This window comes from Pygocentrus nattereri, chromosome 2 (genome assembly GCF_015220715.1).
Source record: "Pygocentrus nattereri isolate fPygNat1 chromosome 2, fPygNat1.pri, whole genome shotgun sequence".
NCBI classification, from domain to species: Eukaryota; Metazoa; Chordata; class Actinopteri; order Characiformes; family Serrasalmidae; genus Pygocentrus; species Pygocentrus nattereri.
The window spans coordinates 46,521,180-46,548,412 of NC_051212.1; the positions used below are offsets into that span (position 1 = coordinate 46,521,180).

At 38.0% G+C, this 27,233-nt stretch overlaps 1 protein-coding gene across 1 annotated transcript; it reads right to left on the bottom strand.

Moving 5' to 3' along the window:
- Window positions 1-170: 170 nt before the first annotated feature.
- slc7a8b (solute carrier family 7 member 8b) lies at window positions 171-26,925 on the bottom strand. Its single transcript, XM_017717057.2, is given in 12 exon segments — window positions 171-1,327; window positions 1,329-1,390; window positions 1,741-1,918; window positions 4,073-4,222; window positions 4,301-4,397; window positions 11,024-11,127; window positions 11,354-11,477; window positions 14,163-14,316; window positions 15,176-15,301; window positions 18,430-18,581; window positions 19,341-19,545; window positions 26,060-26,925. Coding segments are annotated over 12 exon segments (1,521 nt in total). The 5' UTR covers window positions 26,181-26,925; the 3' UTR covers window positions 171-1,279.
- Window positions 26,926-27,233: the final 308 nt, after the last annotated feature.

Genomic DNA, 27,233 nt, shown 5'->3' on the forward strand with positions numbered 1-27,233 from the left:
AAAAATTGGTCCCCCTTTAACATTCTCAAAAATTGTGAAATGTTACTGCATGCTGAAATTTCAGCTTCCTGAATGAATGAAACACCATTCTTATACAATCGTTACACGCAGAGGGCATCTTGTTTTCAACAATTGTGGAAGTGTCACACAGTATTTAAGCACCCACACCGTTCACAGTTTTATCATTTATTTACACTTATTCTTATCCCCCCATTATTATATATTAACGTGGCATTCCAGTTGTAATTATATTTTCCATCAGGTTTCCCGTTTCAGACTCTGGAACAGCCAGTTTAACCACCAAGTTATGAAACATCAGTAAAACAATAGTAATTATTTATTATCAAACGGCATCATTAAAGCGATAATGTGTAAAATTGGAATGCCATCTATTTTTCCAAATTTCTGCATAGTTCAGTGGTTGAGATGTAAACAAAGTCATTCAGAGTGGTTTAATGTGCAATAGTTAATTGTTGAGAAACTTACTAACACAAATGTTCCTTACAGTAGTAGTGATAGGAACCAGGAGTTGTGAAGTCTACAATGCCAATATAGACATTTTATTTACCATCTAAAACAGCCAGTGCAGCTACACATGTCTTCTGAGGGTTTATATATAATGTTTCAAATGGTAAATCAGGAAAATATAGGTTTTCTTTAGGATCTAGTTTGCCTTACGCCCTGCATGTAAAATACCACTAATGCCACTAATGTGACATGCATTCCATACATTTAAAATGAAATACATTTTGGCCCAAAACTTATAAAACTATCATAAAACCCTGTGTCAGACATCAGGCAACATATTCCTACCAAATGTTCTGTAATAAGTTTGTCTCATTTGGCTTTTATAGTCAGTAAACAGTTCAGACGTCTGGTTCCCATCACCACCAGTGTGGCTGAGTTAAGTCAGCAATTGAAATTGAACTATGCAGAAATGTAAACAAATTGTGACAGCATGAGATTTACAATTACAGACCTTCCACAAAAATGTAATTCTTGCTACATGAAGCACCACAGATAAAGATAACGGAAGCAAATGAAAATATCGTATCATATCGTATCATAAATACCATATTTCATGTTCTTGTGTGCACATGTACATTGCTACATAGCAGTTCACAGCCTGGCCAGTAGATGGCAGTACTGTAACAGACAATTGTTAAGGCCAGAGCAAACTCAACACTCAGAAGTCCTCATGGATGACTGTACTTTGTGTCCACACTTCAAATACATTCCAACACCTAAAAAGAACCTCATGTTCTGCTTAAAATCACGGTCAGAGTTTCTCCTCAGCTTCTTCTTGATTTTCTTCGTCTTCATCTTCTCTCCTCGTCTTCTGCGGGATACACCACCAGGCATAACTTCTGGCCCAAGTGTGTCATTTTAGCTGAGCAGAGAGAGGATTGGAAAAATGGCTGATGATAATCATGATCATCATCTTCATTACAATAATCCTTATCATCATTACCAACAATTTGTTTTAGCTGTAATCGTCACTATTAGTTCTAAATAATGATACAGGTTGCTATTAATACAAGGCGCAACAATGTTAAAAAATAATATAAGAGAAACTGAAGCAAATCTAGAAGGGGGAAAAATAGATTTAAGAACAAAGAAACAACAGTGACGACTCAGAGTGCGTAAAACACTAAAAATAACAAAAAGCATTGATGAGGGAAAATGTACATAGTTTTAAATGCACAGAAACAAGCTAAATGATCTGAAGTGCTAACCTACCGACGAATGAAATAAATTGTTTGGGTTTGTTTTCCCAGTAGACGCCGGCAAAGTAAACTGGGACACCTGTCAGCATGATGGCCAGACCAATGCTACAGACCATCGGCTCCGAGTAGAGCGAGAAAATGATCAGGAAAGCCCAGAAGAGCAGGTAGATCACAGGCCACGCCAGGCTAACCTGTTTTACAATGATGCATAGATTAAAAAAGTTTACATACTTACACACAATACATGGCAAAGGTTACATGGCAGTAAAAACAGCCACTAAGTACAAGTTTGTCATTCTTCAGGAGACCCACTTGCGCAAGGAAGAGGAAAGTCAGAGGAAAATGAGTGAAAAAACTGAAACTCCTTCATAAAAAGCTACTGAGAAAATGGATTCCTAACAACCACCTGGAAGACCTGGCAGACCCCCAAACTGCCCCCATCAGATGAACAGCACTTAAAGCTTTCATCTTTGCAAGAAAGGAGAAAATCAAGCTGCTACAGATGTGGAAAAATCCACAGGTGTTTCTATCCATCCTTTGACTGTGAGAAGACAACTCAGCACTATGAGGATGAGCAGCTGTTAAGAAGCCTCACTGAGAAAAGGAAATAAATATAGAAGCTGTTGGTGATCTCAGAACAATGGACTGACCATCCCGGAGTCCAGACCTCAACATCGAATCAAATCTAATTTATTTGTAGCGCTTTTTACAACTGATATTGTCACAAAGCAGCTTCACAGAATTCCAGTAAAGACAAAGTTTTAACATGAATGTAAAACACCCAGGCGAGCAAGCCAGGGGCGACAGCAGCAAGGAAAAACTCCTTCAGAGCTGAGGACGAAACTTTGGGAGGAACCAAGGCTCACAAGGGGGGACCCATCCTCCTCTGGTCAAACTACCCACAAATTATAGACAAAAAAAGGACCCTATACATCACATAGCTCTGCTGTTATGCTCATGTGTACCTATGTAGTCATAGTATACAGTGAATGTGCTTCTAACTACTTATGAGAAGCGGGAAGAGCAACCAACTTCTAAGACTGAGCTATGAAGCTGTGAAAACCCTGTGTATTTCTTTTAAAAGCAAGATTCCCAAACAGAATGAAAGCTGTAATAAAGGCAAAGAGTGGACACACTAAATACTGAAAAAAATAATATTATATCTAGCTGTTGAGGCATTTGTGTTCTCTGTTTTCTGAAAAATGTATTACTTTACTGTAATGGCTGTTTTACATGAAAAATTCAAATGAATGGAAGGTGGCTTGGTACTTGATTTTCTCCTCTCTCACTCTCAAACATGAAAGCTTTAAGTACTTTATCTGACAGATTTGGTGGTCTACCAGGTCTTGCTTGGTTGTTAGAAGCCCCATTGTGATTTGCTTATGCGAGAAGATTATCTCATATCTAGTCTGACGGATCAACCAGTGCCTAACTGCTGTTTTGAGTGGACATTAAAGGTTAAAACTCATTAAATAATGAAAAGATGAGAGCATAAGATCATATAACAAATCTTAAAACTCATTTGCTGGACTGGAATGTGTGTGTTGGTATTAGAATAGAAGAATGGAATAGAATTAAACTTTATTGTCATTGCGTATGTCGCAGGTACAAAGCAACGAAATGCAGTTTGCATCCATCCAGAAGTGCTTAGCAGAAATATAAATATGTATGTTACAATGTACAGTAAGTATAGTATATACAGGTTAAAAATATGAGGGGGTATAGACATAAAGGGGGTTATACAGGTTATAAACAAGAATGTACAGGTTATAAATATGAAGGGGTATAAAGTACTATGAACAGGTTATAAATATGAAGGGGGATAAAGTACTATGAACAGGTTATAAATATGAAGGGGGATAAGTATGTACTTATGAACAGGTAGAATATTTACACAGTATATACAATAAAGGGCAGTATATACAACAGATGTGAGTGCCGGTAAGTGGTGTTGAGTGGTATTACCATAGTTGCTGTTATTACAGCTAGCTAGTTTAAATTGATTTCATCAGAGACTGTAGAGCTGGTTATATGGCTCACAATTGAACGAATGTGCAATCCTAAATGGGGCTATTTTGGTTTTGGAGTGCACATGCTTGTGTATACACACCACTACACTAGTGAGTTCTGAAAACAGCACCATGTGTGCAAAACATTCAGTGGTCTTTATCATGTGGGTTGTTGTTTGCACTAATAATTCAGCCCTTACAGACAAACTGTGGTGTATCAATGTCAGAAGATTTGTGCATTTGCTATGCAGTCAATCTATGTATGACTCAAACTGTTGACTCTTAATTGTCATTCAGCTCCGGTATACTGAAAGACATGAGCTCTGGCTGCCTCACCTTGATTGGTCGATACAAGTCTGGCTGTTTGATACGCAGCACAATCTGCCCAGCGACAGTGACCCCATAAAACAGGTAGTTTATGAAGCCCACATAGTTGATGAGGGTGTATATATTGCTGGTGCAGAGCATCAGAAGAGTTGATATGCACTAAAAGAGAGTAAGGATTTGTGTTCAGGTGAATTCTCGTAAGGAATAAGGAAATGGTCTCCAATGGTCTTCACTTACAGTGAAAAGCAGCGCTGGGATTGGGGTGAAACGGTTCACGTGGATCATGGCCAGCAAACGAGGAAGATGGCCTTCTCTTGCTCCGGCAAAGAACAATCTAACAGAAGAAAAAGGCAGTTAGGACTGGATAAGTGATTGGTGGATTGCAGAAATCAGTATGTTAATGTAATGTGTATGTATGAAAGCACCACTACGAACAGAATGGCCCTTATTCATCAAAGCTGAAACCTGAACATAAAAAAATGACCACATGCAAATTTCACCAACAGTCAGGGCTTCCTCTGATGGATTGTCTGATTATGAAGTTAGCCACACCAACTGGCCACTTCATTAGGTACACCTAGTTTGTATCTACACTCTTTTTCCATTATATCAGCTATAGTTATATAACGCTTTATAGTTATACAATTACAGACTGTAGTCCATCTGTATCTCTGCAGACTTTGTTAGCCTCCTTTCACCCCATACTTCAATAGTCAGGACCCCCACAGGACCACCACAGAGCAGGTATTATTTGGGTGGTGAATCATTCTCAGCACTGCAGTGACACTGGTGGTGTGTTAGTGTGTGCTGCTGGAGTTAATAAATACTGTGTCCACTCTGTTAGGCACTCCTAGTCAGTCCACCTTGTAGATGTAAAGTCAGATACGATAGCTCATCGGTTTGTGTTGATCATCCTCTAGTCCTTCATCAGTGGTCACAGGACGCTGTTGTGACTGATCCAGTCGTACCAGCACAACACACATCAACACCACATCAGTGTCACTGCAGTGCTGTAGAAGAGATAATGTCTCTGAATTTTGTTTGTTTTTCAATTTTTAAATTTTAACACCATAAAGATATTTGGTCACCAGAGGGGCACCATGTCTAATGTTCAACAACCAATTGGCTCATAAACCTGCTGAATACTTGTCTTTTACCAACTCAATATCAAACAGTTCATGAATAAAGGTGTACTTCTGGTAAACTGTATGTAAATGAGGACAAATTTTGTGTGTGTCCATTGCAAAATATATGTAAATAAGGTACTCATGAGCAGGCACTTGTTTTCACGCACTGAAACTGATACTGATTCAGTTGTACCCCAGTCACTACTTGTTTTGTTGTTGTATGTCGGTTTCCTTGAATCAGATATGGAGTAGTTTGTACATCATTCATATCTATCAAATCTGTGAATAAGGGCCAATGAGATGCTATTAAGTTACATGCAGGTTTATTATGGGACAGAGTACTGATTACTTGTCAATTCCAAAGGATTACAGTGATATAATTTAATTGCTTTCCTCTACATTTGGATTACTTGTCTTTTTACAAATCATACAAATCAATAAGGAGTGGTTGAAATAATTTCAACACTCCATCCATCCATCCATTTTCTAAGCCGCTTCTCCGTCAGGGTCGCGGGGGGGTGCTGGAGCCTATCCCAGCAGCCTTCGGGCGGAAGGCAGGATACACCCTGGACAGGTCGCCAGTCCATCGCAGGGCAGACAGACAGACAGACACAGACAGTCACTCACACCTAGGGGCAATTTAGCTTGTCCAATCGGCCTGACTGCATGTCTTTGGACTGTGGGAGGAAACCGGAGAACCCAGAGGAAACCCACGCAGACACAGGGAGAACATGCAAACTCCACACAGAGAGGACCCTGATAATTTCAACACTAATTCACATAATCCATAATATTCCTAAAAGTGATCACCTTTTTACATTACATTACATTTAGCAGACTCTTTTATCCAAAGCGACTTACAAATAATGTGGTACATAGAACAAACATAGTCAGGCCTTAAAGGAGGCCAAGGGGTAATAGCGGGGTAGAGAAGGGAAGGAGGGCAAGCCTTATCACCTCTAACGTAAAACAACTTTACTCTGCAGCTCTCGGAACTGGAGAAAACTAGTTTGGTTAGCCTAACTTGGCTAACAGCCAAGCTGTTTGAAACGGCGAGTTTTCTCAGTCGAGTATAGTAATGAGGGAGAAAGATTGATTGACTGACTGATGACAGAGTATTGACATGTCAACCAAATGTGTCAGTTCAAGAAGCGAAAAGAAAACACAAAACTAACGAAAAGCTGCAGTTACATTTTACATCTAGAGAAAAATGATATTTATTAATGACAAGCTGCCAAATAGGATAAACACAAGAGTACCACAAGTCTCTACAGCTATTTTTCACCAAAGCATTCAAGCAGCTGCTAAGTTGCAGCTGCTTCTACTGAACTGGGAAAATCTGCTACAGTGCACCAGTGAGTTGGAATTCATTAAAGGAATCTCTAAAGCATCGCTCCCTGGTGTCATATGAACATGTTAAACTTTTCATTTAAACATCTCTAACCACCTCCAATCAGCCTGGAACTCATTTTAGTTTTAAGTCTTAAAGTGATTTTTGCTATGTTTTAAGTTATTGTTTCATTTTTTAATGACTTATTTATTTTAATGATGCCAAGGTATTGTTTTACATGTTTTATTTCTTTATATATTTTATTAATTATATTTTTTATTTATCCTTACTTTAAATCTTCCTTTTAAGTTTCTATATTGTTGCAATTTTATGTAATTTTATGTTGCAATTTTTTAATGGTTTATAGATTTTTATTTATTTATTTATTTATTTTTACAATTTGTAGTTTACTACTATTATTATTATTACTTTATAGCATTTGTTATGTTTTTACTATTTCTGTATTGGTTCGGCTACATTGTAAATGAGGGTCTCCCTCAATGTACTCCGAGTTTAAATAAAAGGTTTATGAATGATTGAATGAAGTGCCAATTCTGCATGTCTCAAACAAATCACTAGCTCTGTACAGATGGTAATAGCTACTGATTTGCACCTTTACTCGATTGAGTCCATCTCTATTCATGTATGTTAGGAGTGATTGAACCACATTAGAAAATGCCCTCTCACACTCATTTCAGCTGAAGGTAAGAGCTACACTTTATATATAAAGGCAAGATCAGACATTATTTAACTTGTAGTATTATAGTGTTACAGTATATAGTATTATAGTATTAACTTGCAGTATCATTATATCATATAACTGCTACTGACAAATGTATATATATTTTTCTCAGATTATCCCTTTAATATTTAATATATTAATATATTTATACACAGCAGAGAGTTCTTGTACATAGGTCCCTTCTAGCTCTATATTTTGTGTATATTTAATATATTTCAGTTTCAGTATTTTCTTTTGTATCTTTACTTTTTTTGTCTGCATTGTTTTTAATATGTATACAATGCTGCCCTGCTGTAAAGTGATTACCTGAGCCTCACCACAAGCATTTCAATGCCTGAATGTCCTGACATGTGTAAATGACAAATAAACCTGTTACTTGAATCTAGTATAAGAATAAGTATGTATTTTTATATTTATTCTAATGGTCAAATCATATTCTCTACTGCTATTGTTTGCTATCATTTTTCTGATCTTTTTCAGTCTTGGTTCCACTCAAGGTTTCTTCCTCTTGCTCTTAGGGAATTTTTCTTTGCCACTGTTGCCACTGGTGACGCTCAGGGTTGCTTGGACCCGGATTTTTCTGTAAAGCTGCTTTGTGACAAAGTCTGTTGTAAAAAGTGCTATATAAATAAACTTAAATGCTCAGTCCATTTAATATTCAGATACAGCCTTATAGTTCACATTTTTGTTTACTTTAATACAGATAATGCACTTTTTTTTCTTTTCTTTTTTATCTATTTTGTGTCGTCTAGGAAACACAAGCATGGCTAGAACTATTAGAATGCGATGGCCAGAGATTTTATTAGGGTGGCATACAGCTTGGAAAAAATATCAACATGGTAAATGACGTCATGTGCAGTTTTTTCCCCTACATAATTAAATCTGAAGTATAAAATGTTGATGTATTTTAGTAATTCTTTAGGTAACCAGGTGTTAGAATTAAGAAAATTACATTAAATTAAATATTAAAAATAGATTATAGATCATAGATTATTGCACATGTACACAGCATTGCAGTATCTATATTTTATGACTTTTTACCTCACATTCAGTGTAATAAGATTATGTACATAATGTATTTCTGTGTATATTGTTTAAGTTAGTTTATTGTATATATATATATATATATATATATATATATATATATATATATATATATATATATATATATATATATATATATCCATCCATCCATCCATTTTCTAAGCCGCTTCTCCGTCAGGGTCGCGGGGTATATATATATATATATAATTTTTTTTCTCTTCTTCTTCTTCTTCTACTTATTATTATTATTATTATTACTATTTTCTCTCACCATTCTACTCCATTTGTTGTAAATACTGTCGCTGCATTCAGTGGGAACTTGCACCCAAGTTTTTCACTCATCTGTACTCCTGTACTCTTGTGATGTGACAATAAATCTGATTTGATTTGATTTGATTTGATAAAAAATTATTTAGGGCAGATTTTGGCACATAAAGTCAAATACTTTACAAGGATATAAAATACAAGAAAAAAGTAGGATATGGGCCCTTTACTTTGAATATTTATTAAAACTAATACTTTGTTGTGAAGCTGCCATCAGTCGTATTAATGCAAAGTGAACATTCAGTTCCATTAGCTGGGCTTAACATTACTTAACATTAACAAAGGGAAATGGAAATGATGATGACACTGATAATGAAGTAAAAACTGCTTCTTATAAGGTGAAGGTTTAGGTTGTAGGAATGACCACTGGAAAGACAACCTATGTAAGAGTGGTTTTAATGTAATTCCCTCTACTTTTATTATGCATTTCTAGACAGATTGCTGTGTTTTTTCTATAACTGTAACAGAACAATTACTATTTCTGTATTCTGTTTACATTGTCAGGCCAAGAAGGGGCTTTTATCAAAGTAAATAAAAAGCAGAGATAAAAGAATCACACAGACAATATCTACTGCAGAGTTTCCCAAAAAAACGCTGTGTCTCAAGGAGCATCATAACACTGTAGAAAAAGTAGCAGAGTACATGATAAGATAATCTTAACACTACAATGCTTTTGGTAGACTGACCTGCTGATAAAAAGACTGAAAGTATCTAATAAGATGTTCTAGTAGAAGATGCCTTGGGAAAGAGGAAAGCTATGATACTATGTGATAAAGCATGTGTTAAAAAAAACAAACCCTTAGATTTAACCCATAGGCCCTTTAAACCCCTTATTACATACATTCTGATATGCTATTCAAATGTAATTGTGTAATTGCGTATTTATTTCCATATAAACTTAATTACACTATGAATTACATTTACATTATGTTCCGTATCAACAGGTTTGAATCGGAAACATATGTACGTCAGAACCCAGTTTTGTTTAAACTTGTTTTAACAATTACAACTTGGTTAATCAACTCAGCAGATAGCTAACAGACTAGCAGTAGTCACTGAAGGATTCATTGTAAACTACATATAAAAGCAATACAAAATGTGTTACTTGAAGGCCTTACAAGCTTCAAATGTCCTTTTTTTGGCAGAGCTACCAAGAAAAGAGTAAAAACTAAGTGTGCGAAAACGATTGTGTGGCACTGTTAGCTTGATGCTAACAAAACACAGGAAATTACATAGATGTGGAAACGAGTATAATAATTTGATAAGAAGGCTGCTTATAAGGAAAAAATGTGCATGAATCACTGCTATATTATGATACGTTCATTATTATGTGACAAAGTTCAAAAGTAAATAAAACGACTGTGCAACAAACAACATACTATGATGGGCGACTGAAACTTGTCCACGTTCAGCTGTGCATGGATTAACAAATTAACTTTTTTTGGGAGAACTGTTTATGGTTATTTTCTAAATAGTACTTTGCTTGTGTTTTGATCACTGCTAAGGGGTGTTGTTAGGCCAAATGGCTAATTGTTTTATATACTACTATAAAATAATATAAAATGACAAGGTTTTTTTGTTATTACTTCATGTTTCTAATGGTTAAACTGCAGCAATAGAAGCCTATACAGTACAAAAGGTAACAAATGTTTGCTCACAATGAACACTGCAGTGAAAAAGTATTTGCCCCCTACTGATTTCATCTATTTTTCAAAGTCACACTAAATGGTTTCAGATCCTCATGCAAAATGTCTTGCTGTACAATTGGTGACTGGACGTTCTCTTGCAAAAATTTCTGGAGAGCAGAATACGTAGTTCTGTCACTCAGGCCCTCAGCAAAGCATCCCCACACCATCACACTACTACCACCATGTCTGAGTGCTGCTATGATGTTCTTATTGTGGAATTGCATGTTAGCTTTACACTAGATGTAACGGGACCCCTATCTTCTACAAAGTTTTAGTTCTGACTTATCAGTCGACACTGACTTATCAGTCATTATATTTCATATGGCAAATGTGTGAGGAGCCTTTACGTAAGAGGGTGTTTACTTTTTCACACTGGGTCAGCTGGTGATGGATAAACAATAATTGAAATAACCATGAAAAAAAAAAATTTGTTTTTACTCAGGTTGTCTTTGTCTTCTATTAAATTTTGTTTAAAGATCTGAAACAACTGTGTGACAAATATGCAAAAACAGAAGAAATCAGGAGGGGGCAAATACTTTTATGGACAATAAACAAAAAAAAAACAGACCAGTGATGTGACTGTAAAGCTGTTTTTGGCAAGAGCTTTATGTGATATATGCCATTTGGTCAGCAGGAATGAATGGAAGAAAAGTGGGAGGAGCTAAAGGAAGGCTACTTTGAGAGAAATGGCATGAATCAACTAACCGAGACGAGGTGAAGAGAGAGCCGTTTACACCTCCGAAGGTGGACAGAGCTACAGAGATAGGCATGATCCATGACATCACGCCTAGCAGCTTCTCGCCAAAAATCTGTCAGAGAGGGAGATGTCGTGAGATTGTTAGGTGAGGTGTGGAAGACATTTAATACTCAAACAAGCTCAAGAGAACAATAGAGCTGATCACATTATAACAGGTGAATGTGGATTTGGTGTTAACGGCAGATGAGTCAGTCCATCTAATCCACTGAGGAATGGGGCGTTTAATTTCTTCCTGAATGGAGAAGCCAGTAAGCTACTTATTATGAAGCCTAACTCACCACAGCCACAGCATTGGAAGCCAGCAGCTCATTTGGGCTCATGGCTGTGACATATGCCACATTTGCAAACACGTAAACAAAGGTGACCAGTGGTATGGAGATGAAGATCGCCCGAGGTAGGTTCCTGTTGGACAGAGAAGAACCACAATTACTGTTACTGTACTATTCAAAGCTACAGTTTTATGGGTGTTCCTGATTTGCTAACTATGGCAGAATCATCATAAAACCTTTCACTGTCTTTGTATATTTTATTGCTGTCAGTATCTCCAAAATAGTAACTTTATGGGAGAGGGCAAAAACGTTCTTTGGTTTTCATGCAAGTGTAACATGGAGCAATGTGGAGGCGGACGCACGTGCGGAGCAAAGTAAGATTTACTACGGGCAAATCCAAAATCAGGGTCTAGACACAGTCCCGGGTCAAGGAGCCAACACGAACAGATCGGGGAACGGATATAACAAATAGCGAAACAGACTAGAACACAGAAAACAATACATCCAGCACATGTCAAACATAAAAAAAACACTTCAAACAACCACAAGGGGCAAGCACAGGGCTTAAATACAAGAGGGCTAACAAGGGATAACAGGACACATGTTGAAACACAAATGGGAAAAATCAGGGGCGGGGTCTGAAAACAAGGGGGCCGAACTGGGAGGATAAACACAACAAATGCACGTGGAAGATCAAAACACAACACGAACACATGGACAGGACTGGAAGGGGCCAATCGTGACAGCAAGTTAATGTAAAGACATTTTTGGAGGTATTATAGTTCTATTGGTCCAATAATTATGAATTTTTTACACAAACGTAACAGTTGGTATAAAATACAAAAGCAGAAAAATATGAATAAAAAATTAAGATGTGTATTTTTTGGACAGCAACAACAGCAGCATTTTTACAGATTCTGGATAACAATAGAGCGTTCATGGCTTGTGTAAGAACTAAATGGTACAATTGCACTTTTTATTGCTCAAATAACGCTACAATTATTGAAACCTTGAGTACTGGCCAGTGCTGATACTGAAAATTCTAAACTATTTTAGTGCATTTTATGAAACATTTAATGTATTTTATTGTATTTTGGGTCTGAAAACATGCATATTACTTGAGACTGCTGGTATTTTAGTCAGTTCCTTAAATGTTGGTACACTTGCTTGATTAAGAAAAGTAACACAAACTACATAATTTTAAAAATACAGACCTGGCGTATTTCTATTTCATGGATTTGAATTTACTGGGCTAATTGAAGCACTTTGCTTGTGATGTCAGAGGTCAGAGGAGGATGGCCAGACTTACAGTAACCTTTATAACATTGGTTATGTGCAAAGCATCTGTTGAAACACTTCACTTGAGATGAGCATCTAAAAGTAAACTATCATGCAACTACTTAAACATTCTTCTACCCCACAGGAGGAAATACACATCTAACAACATCACATCCCACAATGTGAGTGTGTACTACTTCAGGCTAGATTTCCTACAGAAGGTCAAAAAACAGATCCAATTATTTTCTCCAATCGAATCCAACATTTTCTGCTGATGTTGGCCGATACCACATCTCAAGTATGTACCTTTCCTAAAAACTTCTTCATTAACTTTAATAACATGATTTGTAAAACCTAGAAAACCTAACAGCACTAAGGTGAAACAACTAGAGTGGATCTATAATTCCAAATTATTTTCAGCAACTACGTTCTCTTTTAAGCAGCTGTCTGAGAACTTGAATGCAAGAATAAACGGAGGTTAATGTGAAAAGCTAAAGTCAAGCTTGTATCCATAAAACAAAACTCTTTACTAGATACTGCCAACCATAGATCAGATGTCTGTCTGAAGGAATTTTTGTCTCCAAAATCAATTTGACCAATGGATAGGCAAAAATTTTGCATGCAACTGCGTCCCCCCCAGAGACACTCACCAGCCACTTTAGTGCACCTGCTCAGTCATGCAATTATCCAATCACCCAATCATGTGACAGCAGTGCAGTGCATACAATCATGTAGACATGTGTCAAGAACCTCAGTTAATGTTCACATTAAATATCAGAATGGGGGGAAATGTGATCTTAGTGGTTTTGACTGCAGAATGGTTGCTGGTGCCAGATGGGGAGGGAGTTCAGGTTTTTCAGAAACTGTTTTTTACAGCCTCTAGAGTGTACACAAAAACATCCAGAGAGCCATAGTTCTGTGGGTGGATGCACCTTGTTAATGAAAAAGGTCAGAGAAGAATGGCCAGACTTGTCTGAGGGGATATGAAGGCTACAATAACCCGAATAACCAGTCTTAACAATAGTGGTGATCAGAAAAACAAGGTGGATGGGCTACAACAGCAAAAGACCTTGCAAACTTATGAGTCAATTCCTGTCAGCCAAGAACACCACAATTAACCCTTCTTCGATTAAGTACTACTTCTAGCATGATAATGCACTTTGTCACACCTCAGTGATCTCAGTGACAGAGTAACTGCTTGACTGGACAGGTATTCAGAATCAAGTGGCCATTAAGTACCAATACATTCAAAATGACTCAACAAAATGAGTTTGTTCCTGAAACCAAAAATAATCACATGTAGTGGTCTGGCCACCAAGTATGACAAATAATGTGCACAGGTGATGTATACACTAAAAAGCATTGCTTTTAAAATGTGTACATTGATTTCACATGAATGAAATATACTGCATCAACATAATTACTGTTGTTTACTTACTTTTGGCAAGAATTCTGTTCACATAATGTATTTCATTCATGTGGAACCGATGTGCATATTTCAATCAAGTGCATTCGAGAACCACTTATGAATGTACATTACTTGTGCGGATCAATGAGCTCCTCTGTAACGTAGTTGAGAAAATTCCATCCTCCATATGCAAAGGATCCCTGCAGGAAGGCCAGAGCAATGCGGCCCACGTCGTACTCCTGGAAAGGCTCAAATGCATGGGCTGGTTCCAGCCAGTAAAAATGCCCTGTTTCCACAGAGAGTTCTTTGTTGCCAAATATCACTTCACATTGAAACAATGAATAAAGCTGCAAGAACAATCATCTCAAGGTACATTGAGTTGCCACTGTATTAGGTACACTTGCTCCTACACCTTCTGGCCATTTTATCAGGTCCACATGCCATAAGTGCAATTTGTAGGTTACAATTACTGACTGTAGCCCTTCTGTTGATGCAAAATTGACCACCCAACCCCTTCCGTGTGCATCAGTGGAACAGAACCACTACAGGACCACCAGAACCAGACATTGTTTCAGGGGTAGCATTGCCACTGACATGGCATGGTAGTGGGTGTTTGTTTATCAGTCTTAGCAGCACTGCTGGAGTTCAAATTACTGTGCACACTTACTTTCTCTTATTAGACACACCTGCCTTGTTGGTATAGAGTTACAGACTGTAGCTCATCTGTTGATGTACAATTTGTGTTGGCCATACTCCAGCCCTTCTTCAATAGTCAGTTTAAGACCACAGATCTGCTCTTGGCTAGAGGACACTGTCAGTCTAGCAGTGGCAATGATTTGTCCCCGACAACACCATTGTGTCTGATATGCCAGCACCAACCATGTCAGTATCACTGCTGTGCTGAGAATGATCCACCACCCAAATAATATCTGATGAGCAATGGTCGTTTGGTGGCATCTTTCCACTGATGGACAAGGTGAAACTGCACATCAATATATGGGCTACAGTCTGTAATTGCATACCTACAAAACTACAAAATCGGTGTTTCGGATAAAATGGCCACTGAGTATGGGTGTAAGTGTATTTTCAGCAGGTGGATAAATGCAGCTGTAAAAGTCAGGGGTAAATGCAGCTGTAAAAGTCACCCTTGCATATCTGCACGATGCCCATGACGATGATGAGTCCTAAGGCCAGAAGCTTGCCAGCAGTGAAGATGTCCTGTACCCGTGTTGCCCAGCGCACGCTGAAGCAGTTCACCCATGTCAACAACACTAAGGGACACAGAGGGGAAAAATCTATTGATCAGTTCAAAGTCAAATCCTTTATAATTTGCAGTAAGTGACGGAGTTTTGATATTTATGGTCCCAATTGAAGGCCTGGATTAAATAACCACAGTCCGCTACTGCTCTATTCTATATCACAGAACTCTTTTAGCAGTCTATCAGTGTAAAAGCAGACCTCACACTTTTCTCATTCATCACCAGAATGTCTTACAATGAAATGCTTATGTTAATCTCATCTTTTCTACTGAGAAAGAATTCAGAAATCAGTGATCCTTCTTTAATACAGTGTTAAGACCCAGTTAGCACCCTATAGATTGATAATATGTGGGTGAAATGAGCTTTTTATAACCTAATGCTTTAAAACGGAACAATAAAATAAAAAGGCTGGAGGCAAGACAGGGTGTGTGGAGTCAATTATGTTCTCTAACTAAAGGTACAGAAGACATACACTTGAGGATGCCACCCCACTGACAGTTAATCACCTTTTTTCTGAGAACCAAGTCAGAATTGTTCACTGTGGTATGATAGCTATGTCTCTAAAAGGTATGAGATACAATTTTAGCACAAGATCTGTTCATGTACAAAGGTACACGTAGGGCAGAAAAAGTACCCAAAGAAATCTTATTTTTCATATTTACTACTATTTTATCATCATCAACGTTACATATAAAACTCTGAAGACACGTTTAGGTTCATTTGTCATTTGGTGTGGTAATAAAATAACTATAGTTATATTATAGACATCGTAACCAACTGACTACTTTCACAATCACTGAATAGAAAGTGATTGAGTCAGTAAGTTGCTCCAAAATTGATCCTTTCACATTGAGCTACTCTGAAAGACGTTGTTTACATCTCAACGACTGAATTATGGCTTTTTTAACTTGGTGAAAGTCCTCTTTAAATGGCTTATTAAGTAAATGACAATAAGTAAATGAGATTTTTGATGGTGAAATATCACTGACATTGCAATTTAGTCCAAGACTAGGTGCTATCCAAGTCTGAGAAACCAGTTGAACAAGTATTAGTGGAGCCTGGCGCACAAATTAACATGGACTTTTTATGTTGTTAAAGAAGGTGGAGCAGCGTGTGCTTCTGGCATCATCACATTTCCTAGTCACATTCTCCCACCAAAATTCAGAGCGATTCATCAGCGTTTTAAAGAGATCAGTTGCTGAGCTGTTTGTGTAAATAGCAAAATCCAGTCTTATATTACTTTAATCTCCATCTTGTTGCCTACAACGTAGCACTATTTTGAAGCACATGACAAGCTCACAGCAAGTGCTTGCTTGGGTTAAGTACAGCCTCAGTACTGCAGTATTAGTTGTAACACTGTGTTACAACTAAGTCACCTTTAGTAAACAAAAACAAAGTAAATCTTGCTTTTTGGTCCATGTTCACACAGATTTTAAGATGAAAAAGAGAAAACATTTGAAAACGGGTTTTATTCTACTTTATTAGTATCTTTTAAATGTTAATATATTGGTTTTTAAATAAGTACCTTAATGAAATTGACATTTACCGTTAATAAAGCTGTAGTTATTCAGAAAGAATGTAATGCTTTTTATTTGCTGTCCTTCACTGAACAAAAAATAAATGTGCCATTGTTTGAGTCTCATGTCAGTTTTCATATATAATTTGGTGTACATGTATCAATAAAGCTGTCTGTCTGTATTATAGATAATAATAGGTAATACAGTAGTACAATTAGAAAATATATTTGTTTCTTGTTGCACAGAATTATATGGAATTAACTTTGTTTGCACTAAGTTATCACGCTTTTCTGTCTGTTAACCCACGCATGGGGTAAACCGTGACATTGTGCTTCCCGTCATTTTCGGTGGAATTGAATGTGAACAGCAGGTGCTAGAAACAGAAAGTTCAAGCATTTGTTTGCAGCAGAGATGTATAAAAACATGACTACTCCACCTTAAATATTTTTTAAGTTATTCAACAAAAAACAAAATGTGTTAGGTTGTGCCCCACTCTTCCGTAACTATAATACTAACATATAGACTTCCTAAGACAAAGCTGGCTGAGAACTATGATTTTCAGTGAACAACATGCTGTTTTCCATTCACTGAGCCAGTCAGGACAATGTTTAAGAATCATGCCAAAACCCCGTTGGCTGTAGATCTGCATGAACAAGTTCTTTGAAAATGCACTTTTCAGTTTGACAGTAATTTTTTATGATGAATTATAATTACAGTCCCACATTGCTACAGTACACTCTCAAAAAACATGGTGCTTCAATGGCTCTTTTGCAAAGCAAATGGTTCTACACTTTGCATTGTTAAAGGGCTCTTTGCATCATTAAAGAGTTCTTCAGATTGATGGAAAATGTGCTATAGACGGTTCTATATAGAACCTTTTTGAAAAGGGTTCAATACAGCACCCAGAAGGGCTCTTCTATTGTTATAAGCTTGTATCATAATAACAGAACCCTTTTGGTGCTACATAGAATCAGCTACATCACATTCTCCATCAATCTGAAGAACCCTTTCAAGATGCAAAGAACCCTTTTATCATGCAAAGAGTTCTTTGGGTGTTCATGGTTCTATGAAGCATCATTTTCTTTGGTAAAGAACCCTTGAACAACCATCTTTATTAAGTGTGTACCATATCATTAACACTACACTGTTCAGAAGTGGTCAGTGGATGCTTTTTCAAGGGCACTGATGGGAAGAAAAAAAAACAATGAATCACAAACAATTACAGTCGTATGCAAATTTTGAACACCCCCAGTCAAACTACATATTTTGTTGATCTTCTAAAATAAAATAGGTGAACACGTCCTCTACAGGATGTGATCCCTGCGATGGACTGGCGACCTGTCCAGGGTGTATCCTGCCTTCCGCCCCTGACGGAGAAGCGGCTCAGAAAATGGATGGATGGATGGATGGATGGACGTCCTCTACAGAGGACTTGAATGTCATTTGCTAGGCCATATTTTACATTATTTTTTCTCCTTAAAAATGTCAAATTCATCAAATAAACAGTGAATATCAAACCCACTATATATTTAGAAACATCACAAACCAGGACACAAAAACTCAAAACTCCAGAAAACAAAATCCATCTTATACATCAAATAGCACAACATTCTCTCTACTCACAGAGGCAAACAGCAGCGAGTAGACGCAGGCCGCTTTCTGGTGCAAAGCAGGAGGGGTAGAGAGGCTGCAGAACGTAGTTGGAGAAGGTGAGGGCAATGACGGCCTGGTTGGTGGGATAGATGACCAACAATGCTATCCACAGCCTCAAGAACCTGAAGAACACATTCATACCGTCAACCTAAAAGTACATGGAGAACATTCCATTCCACTCTCCAAGCAAGGTGTAGAGAGTTGATGATCCCCAGCTGGTACACAAGTGATGACTAGCTGGATGTTTGCTTTCATTTCATTATATAAATGTCTTCATTTTCATTTTTTTGGTTTTACACATTTACTCTTAAGCCAAATATAGTTGATCTGCCAAGATATATTTGGTGTCTAATCTTACTGTGTAGTCATTAATCTCACATAGACATGCGTATGTATGTTTTTAAAAAAATGTATCAGGTACTGTTATCTATAAAAATGGACCAAAATACAAAAAAATTCAAGGAAATGAATAAAATGAAGGGTGGACTTTTGCATAATACTGTATGCAACAATATGTGACAACTGCATTAAAAAGAGATTAGGCCTCTTTAACTGGATTTAATTCAATGCAATATGCGAGATGATGAGCAGAAATCATTGCCTAAACAATTCTTATAGTATTTTTCAAACATGGCACTACCTATTAAATTGTCTCTTCACCAACTTATCAAAACAATAAACACTGCAATACTAAATGTCTTGAAATACCGTTATATGTTTGCCGCAATGCCTACCATTAAGCTCCATGGCAAAACCCAAAGATACAATTATTACATACCAAACATCTCTTGACTGAGTGCCTATAATTTGAGGTAAGTGTACATTTGGTTGTGTGCCAAACTACTGCTACAAGACCGACAGGAAGAAACAATAAATATTACCCAGCTAGGCCTCCAAAGATGTCCTTAACATAAGAGTAGTCTCCTCCTGACTTTGGAATAGTGACTCCCAGCTCAGCATAGCACAGCGCTCCGATGGCAGTGATGATCCCTGTGGTGATCCATATAATGAGAGCCAGACCCACTGAACTGGCGTTCTCCAGGACTCCCTTTGGACTAACAAAGATCCCAGACCCAATGATGTTACCTGAGAGGGAGAGATATAACACTGAGTGCAAGAGAGGAACTGGTGTAATAGTATATTAGGTACAACAACATTACACCTACACTCATCCCATATGGAAATGTGATACATGGCCACAAAAGCATACATAATGTGTCAGACATATATTTCCAAATATATATACATGCATGTTGTGTACATACAAATATTGGACATACGTGCATGGCGTATAGGTAATGTCTGAATACATCCCAGTACAGTTATAATCATGTGCTGTCTGTTTACTTTTAAATATTAAATTCACGGAAAACCCGAGAGGCCGCCCAGGTGCTAGTGCAGCCTCTTGTCATCTCAAGGCTTGACTACTGCAACTCGCTCTTGGCTGGTCTTCCCATGCAGACCATCAAGCCTCTGCAACTCATCCAGAATGCGGCAGCACGGCTCGTCTTCAATCTGCCCAAGTTCAGCCATGTCACCCCACTGCGGCGCTCCTTCACTAGCTTCACTGTAGCTGCACGCATCAGATTTAAAACCCTAACACTTGTCTACAAAGCCGAAAATGGACCAGCCCCTACCTACTTGATGGCAATGGTGAAATCTCGAACTGTACCATGAGCCCTTCGAGCTTCGAGTACAGCTCGGCTTGACCCGCCATCCTTCAAGACATTGAGAATGTTCTCTGTACTGGCACCCAAGTGGTGGAATGACCTCCCACTGGCTGTCCGTACAGCAGAGTCTCTTGCTGTCTTCAAATGCAGACTGAAGACTCATCTCTTTACACAGCACTTAAATGAGCATTGAATTAAGTATTGTTTACAATATATTGTGCTGCACTTACATAATGTATTTTATTGTATTGCACTGTGTATTGTAGTTTACTGTATTGTGTCTGGGTATCTACAGTCACTTCTGTTAGCAGTATCTGAGCTCAGGACTGTCTTTCTCTCTAACCTATTGGAAACTAGCAAAGATACTTTCTCTTGATAGACAAAGCACTTCTTGTAAGTCGCTCTGGATAAGAGCATCTGCTAAATGCTGTAAATGTAAAATATTTTCATCTACTTGGTGCTTCAATGCTTTTATTGCACAGCTTACAATGTGCTTGTTTTTAGGGTTATGTTATGTTTAGTTATACTGTAGCTATTTCACAACATTAGAAAGTTTATGGGAGAAACTAAGGAGATGCATATAAACTGTACCATATAACATGAAGCTGGCATGTCGTTGCTTGCTGTCGGAACAAAACCACGTAGTCTTCATTTTTAATGTAAGTATATAGAGAAATATTTTTAACAATTCATCATATGATTTTGACACGACACAACTGCCCTTTTCAAAATATGCCAAAAAATGAAAAATGACATAAATCATTCATAAATCAACCATGTGGGCCAATTCTAAGTTAAAATATGTTGCTGCTGTCAGATTTTTTTTTTTGTTGTTGTTGTTTTTCCGTTTTTGTCATAATTTGAAAATGCCTGTTTCTCTTTACATTGTCTGAGAATTTCATGATAAATGGACCAAAAAGAAATGACCAAAATGACTTGGATAGACTGGTTCCACTGACTTACATTAAGTCTGTTTTTTCCTTCTGCTGTAAAGTTACCATTTTGGAGATATAAGGTTTTCTCCTGAGAACAGTGATATGGAAAATCCATACAGGCTAATATTTGTCACATATTTAGCTCTTTACATGACCACAATTTGATTACACACTTCTATAACCTAAGAATAACTCCACCAGTTTGTACTGAAGCCCTAGTAGTTACTGAATAATAAGCCTTAGTATGTAATAAGCCTGGAATTTTAAGGTGTTAAAACCTGTATTTTGCCATATATCAGCTTTCCATATGGTATTGGCCATTTTATTAGACACATATAGCATATGTGCTATAAGTTGTATTCGCTTTCCACATTAATAATTATTTTTCAGTAATAACTTATAAAGTGTAAATTGAAATGTCATAAATTAGATATTAAGGGGTAAAGCAATGGTTTGTTCACAAAGTAAAGTATTTTGGGAACAACAAATATGACATACAAAAAAGGGTTATTCTCATTATCATGACAAATACTGGAACCCAACTTGAAAAACATTAAATGTAGTCTTTTTTCAGGTATACAAACAATGATTCCTGATTGAATAATTCAAAACAAACCTGAATAATCTAAATGATTTTAAAAGGACTTTTAACAATATTTTTCAGTTATTCTAAGTCAGAAAGTATTAAATATATTTAAATATTATATTTGTTTATGCCAACTTTTTCAACCTACATACTGCCATCAGACTAAGTGTTTTAAAAGCTCTTTATTAAAACCAGTGTTTTGCAGAATATAGTGTTTTGCAATTGTATCACAATATATTAGCAGCCATGTTACTGTTTTAGTTCACATCCTTGCAGTTTACAATGAAAATATTGAAGAGATTCCAGAGTTAAAAGTAATACATACTCATAAAATGATAAATACAGGTAATGAGGAACATATTCTGTTTTTGGGAACATCACAGTCTTCCCCTGGGCCATCAGGCCGCTGAACTGCCAGTAGTGCTAGTGTATCTTTCTCTAGGCCTGTCACTGCACCTCATCTCCATGGACAATCACCACCTCATCCACATCTCATCAGACTCACTCTGACCCTCTGCACCTTCAATCTAGCAAATCTGTACACATCTTGTACATCACCTGTCCATATTCTGTACAATCTGGAAGATTCTATATCAGTATCCTATCCCTGAGTACCTGCATCTCATTTATTACATACCTCAGACTAACTGCACATCAGCACATTTTATAGTTTTATATAACTTATTACTGTACAACTGTACATTGGAATAGTGTAATACTAGTGTATATTGTGTATATGTGTATATTCAGAGTCAGTCTATATATATTAGATTTTTTTTAGATATGTATGTATATTTTTGCATCTCAATTCTATAAGGTGGCTACGCACCTAAGATTTTCACTCACTTTCCATCTGTGTAAATGTGATGTGGCAATAAACGTGATTTGATTTGATTTTGAACTAGTGCAAAAAAAAAGATAAAATATAGGTTAGGTTTTGAGAGAATGGCCCAAATACTGTTAAATGATCTTTAATTATCTATTTATAGGGATTTTTGTTGCTCACTGCGTTGAACTTAGTTCTGGAAACTAATTTTATTTTCATTTTTTTATCTAAAACTCTGTTCTTTCTAAAAATTTCTTTAAACCTGTAGAACATTAGCATCATATTAGAAACAACTTATCCATGTATCTTCCTATAAAACTGGTTTTATATTATTAAAAGCAGCTATTCCAAACTTATGACCAGCAGCGCAAGTGGTCTCTTTGTAGGTTTACAGTTATTGCATGTAGCTGCATGATTTGTCAACCCCCTCTATGCTGCTCAGCAAAGGTGAAAGACTACAACAGGACCACCGCTGACCAGAAATTAATTCCATGGTGGACCATTCTCAGCATAGCCGTGATATCAGCATGCTAGAGATGTGGTTGTTTGTGTGGGGCCAGTATGAGCGTATCAGGCTGAGGTTTTTACACACCTCAGTGCCACTGCTGAGTTGAGAATAGACTGCCAAGCAAAAAATATCCAGTCGACATTGTCCTGAGGTTAGAAACTGGCCAGTGAAAGGCAAGAGTCAAGATGGCCATTAAGTACAAACCATTATTTTTTTTAGTGTCAGGAAAAAGCAAACAATAACAAATAAACACACACAAACAAAATCTAAGCTGCCCATCCTCCTGGGCCATGGGGGGCTGGAGCCTATCCCAGCAGCCATTGAACACGAAGCAGGAAACACCCTGGACAAGTCATCAGCCCATCACATAGACCTATATATTCACACACACACACACACACACACCTAGGGATTTAGTATCTCCAGCTGGCCTGACTGCATGTGTTTGGACTGTGGGAGGAAACCCACGCAGAATATGGGGTGAATATGCAAACTCCACACAGAAAGGACCCTGGTTACCCGGCCGGGGAATCAAACCCAGGCCCTTTATGCTGTGAGGCCTTTGCCTTCATAACAGCTTCCATTCTTTTCAGGAGTCTTGCTGTCAGTAAATCACAGAAATCTACAGAGATATTTTTTCCACACCTTCAAAGTTCAGTCTTAGAAGTTTGTTGCATTCTCTGCTTCTCACAATCCAAATAACCCCAAACACATCCAAGGTCGTTGAGCTCTGGGCTCTAGCACGGTCAATCCATTGTTCTTGAGCATATTCTATGCTTGATTTCCTTTTCCTTTTCAACAGCTTCTTGACAGCTACACACGCTTTCAGAGCCAGAGCGCTGACTTGTCTTCTCACAGTGGAAGGATGGACAGAAACACCTGTGGAATTAAATTTTTCAGAGCTTGAGATCTCAAAGATGAAAGCTTTGACTGCTATTAGTCTAATGGAGACAGTTTGGTGGTCAACAGGGTTTTTTATCCTCTTTTCCACTTTTTTTATCTTATTATTTTTTTGAAAACATTCTTGTTTTTCCCCTTTCTTTTTCTTTTGACTTCTTTCCTTCCTTATGCAAGATGATTATTTCATATCTAATATCTCCTTGGAATTATATCTTTAAAAATTAACAACTTGTATTTCAAGGCCATTTTGACTGGTGGTCTCTGACTTTTGCACAGTCCTGAATTAAGTGGCGCCTCAGCGTAGGACTGAGCACAGCCGTAGACAGATTAACACAGTAATCCTAGATCACCATTAAACCGACAATGCTGTAAATGTCTCTAATGCAGCCAAGTTCCCTTTCCATTGTGAGGCTTGAACGTGTGTGTAGAATATCTCTGTCAATCACAAGGAAGAGCTCCGAGTTTTGTTTTTTTGGGGGTGGGGTTTGTTGGGTGTGTTTCTGTGTGTATGGGTGGGACATTGCATCAGAAACAGCATAAGGTGGAGAGGACCGCTTCTGGCAGCTAAGCCTCTGAGTTCTCGTTCGGTGACCTACTTTGAGGGCAATGCATTGGCTGCCATTAATGTATTATAGTGGCACTGCCTCCCTTTCTATCCTCTCCACCGACAAATCCACCTATGCCCCAATAATCCTTACAAACTCTGCTGTAAATCTGTTCACTTGGAGCTTGTCCACACTTTCTCATTTCACTTACACAGAGCTGTAAAAAGACATGTTGAGTTGTGGTAACTGTGGCTGAAAAAACTGTATCAATGAGGCTGAATGTCTGTTACCTTCATTATTAATGCTTATATCATGGGAAAATATATATATTTCTAAGCTGAAATAAAAACATTTCACTCTCAAGTCCATCTGGTCCATATGCTGAAAAAATGAAAGGCAAAAAAAAATGTAGGATATGAACCCTTGAAGTTTGCGGGAGGAGATGAGGAAGCATGGACCACTTGGACTGTGTAAAAAAAGGCACCTTAGTGTCTTAAAGCAGTTAGAGTTCGTTAGAAGCCAAAATTAGAAGCCAGAAACCATAAAACATTACTGTACAAAAGTCAGAGGCCACCCTTCATTTATTTAGTTTACAGGCTAAACAACAATTAAGTACAGGCTTTTTCATTTTTCAGAGTTGGGGAAAAAGCACAAAACATATCGCACCGTGTCACGATTGGCCCCTCCCAGTTCTGTCCATGTGCTTTGTGTTTTGGATCTTCTATGTGCCTTTGTTTTGGTCCAGCCCCCTTGTTTGTTGACTCCACCCCTTATTTTCACCTGTCCCTTGTTATTCCTGTTTTATAAGCCCTGTGTTTGCCCCTTGTCTTTGCTGGTCTTTGTTTGATCGTGCTCTTTGTTTGATGTGTTTGAACCTGTTTATTGTTTGTCATCATGTCTGTATATCGTTCTATCCGTGTTGGCTCTATGACCCTGGATTTGCCCATGATAAATCTCGCTTATCTCAGCACATGCGTCCGCATTCCTTGCTCCCCTGCGTTACACACAGGTTGTTGTTAGGAGCCTCATTTTCTCAAAATCTCTTGTTTTTCTCTCATTTTCCTTCCCCCTTCTTATGTGTCTCATATCTAATCTCTTAAAAACTAATAACTTGTTTTTAATTGCTATATTGATAAACTAAAATGAAGAGAGCTCTCTGACTTTTATACACTATTGTGCATACACATACAAACACACACACACACATACACACACACACACAGTGCATATACATACATTCGAGGTGGGTAATTATATTATTTTCATTCATTATTAAAATGAATGACCTGCCCAAAAATATATTCATTTATTATTTGTATTAAACTATAGTTAATAACAGGTGATGTAACTTTTTTAAAACTCTAGTTTTGGAAACTTCTCTCATTTTCCTTTCCCCTCCCTTATGTAAGTAGATTATCTTGCCTCCTCAGAAACATCCCTGAAAAATCAATAACTTGTTTTATTGTTATTATTATTATTTACAATTAAATAACCTCCCCAAATTATGTTTATTTATCCATCCTGCGCGCTGAACTGAAGGCCTCAATCAAACATTTCCATATGACACAGATTAAAGCACCAGGCACGAGTCCACAAAACACCCACTAACTCGTGAGGTAATGTAACTCACCCACGATGATACCACAAGCGCTGACGAGGCCGATCTCCTTCTTCAAGGCCACGGCTGAGCTTTCCGTGCTAGGGTCAGTGGGGGGTCCTGGTGACCCCCTCTGTCGAGGACCATCGCCCATCTTTCCAGCAGGTAGCTTGAAACAGTATCTTCTTCTACCACAGCTGCAACTCAGCCTTCTCTAGGCTCTGTGCGAAAGGGCGCCGGGAGAAGCGAATACAGGTTTATCCCTTCGTCCAAGCAGGTCTGTTCTGCGAGGGGTCTGTCCTGCCAAGAGCAGCGTTCACTTCCTGCAGGCTTCACATCTACACTCAACATTTTCACTTGAAAAAAGACCCAATTTCTCAGGCGAAACGGGACATTTCGCACCACATAATAGCGTAACTACCAAAGTTTCAGCGAGGTGGGCAGAACAGCCCAAATTCACGCTGAAGTAAACAGTTCTTCAGTGAGCAAACGAGAAAGGAACCAGGTTCACCGAAGAACGGCAAACCAGCACCTGTCAGCACAGGAACTGGAGCTTTTATTGGTCTTATTTGTGTTTTTTTTGGTCTAAGAAAACTCCAAAGTGAAAGGTGGAAGTGACAGCCTAGCAGTCCTGGTTCAACAGAATGACTTAGATACCGAGGTACAGCTACTTGAGCAGAAGTAACGTTAGCTAACGTTAGCTAAAAGCACTTGAGAAGGACGTTAACGTTAATTTACTCCGAAAACTAATTTAAACACCTCTTCAGTCTCCAGGTGTAAGCTCGCCAACACTGAGTCGACATTTCTACCCACCTCTACCTCAGACTACACAAAGTAACGCTAATTTCCGAGCCGTTTCGCTTTACTCGCCATTTCTCCGCTTTGTTAGTTTCACCGAGCGGTGAGACCGGCTGAGGGAGCCGGTTTTAAACCCCGTGTTATTAAACGGGCAACTCGGCCCCGCCCACAGGAATACGGAGCGCTGCTATGACAACGGGCGTGCACGAGGCAGTGTCCTGCGCTGCGTGGAGGGCGGGGTTTGTCGGGAAAACGGGTAGGTTAACAAATAAACACAGGGATTCCACGGTTGGTGTCCTATTCGCGTCCCAGTGATATTACAATAATAAAAGGTAGGTAAAATAATTCAAGACAGTTTAAATAAAGTGTCCTTCTCAAGAAGCTACGTGAATTTTTCAGATACATAAAA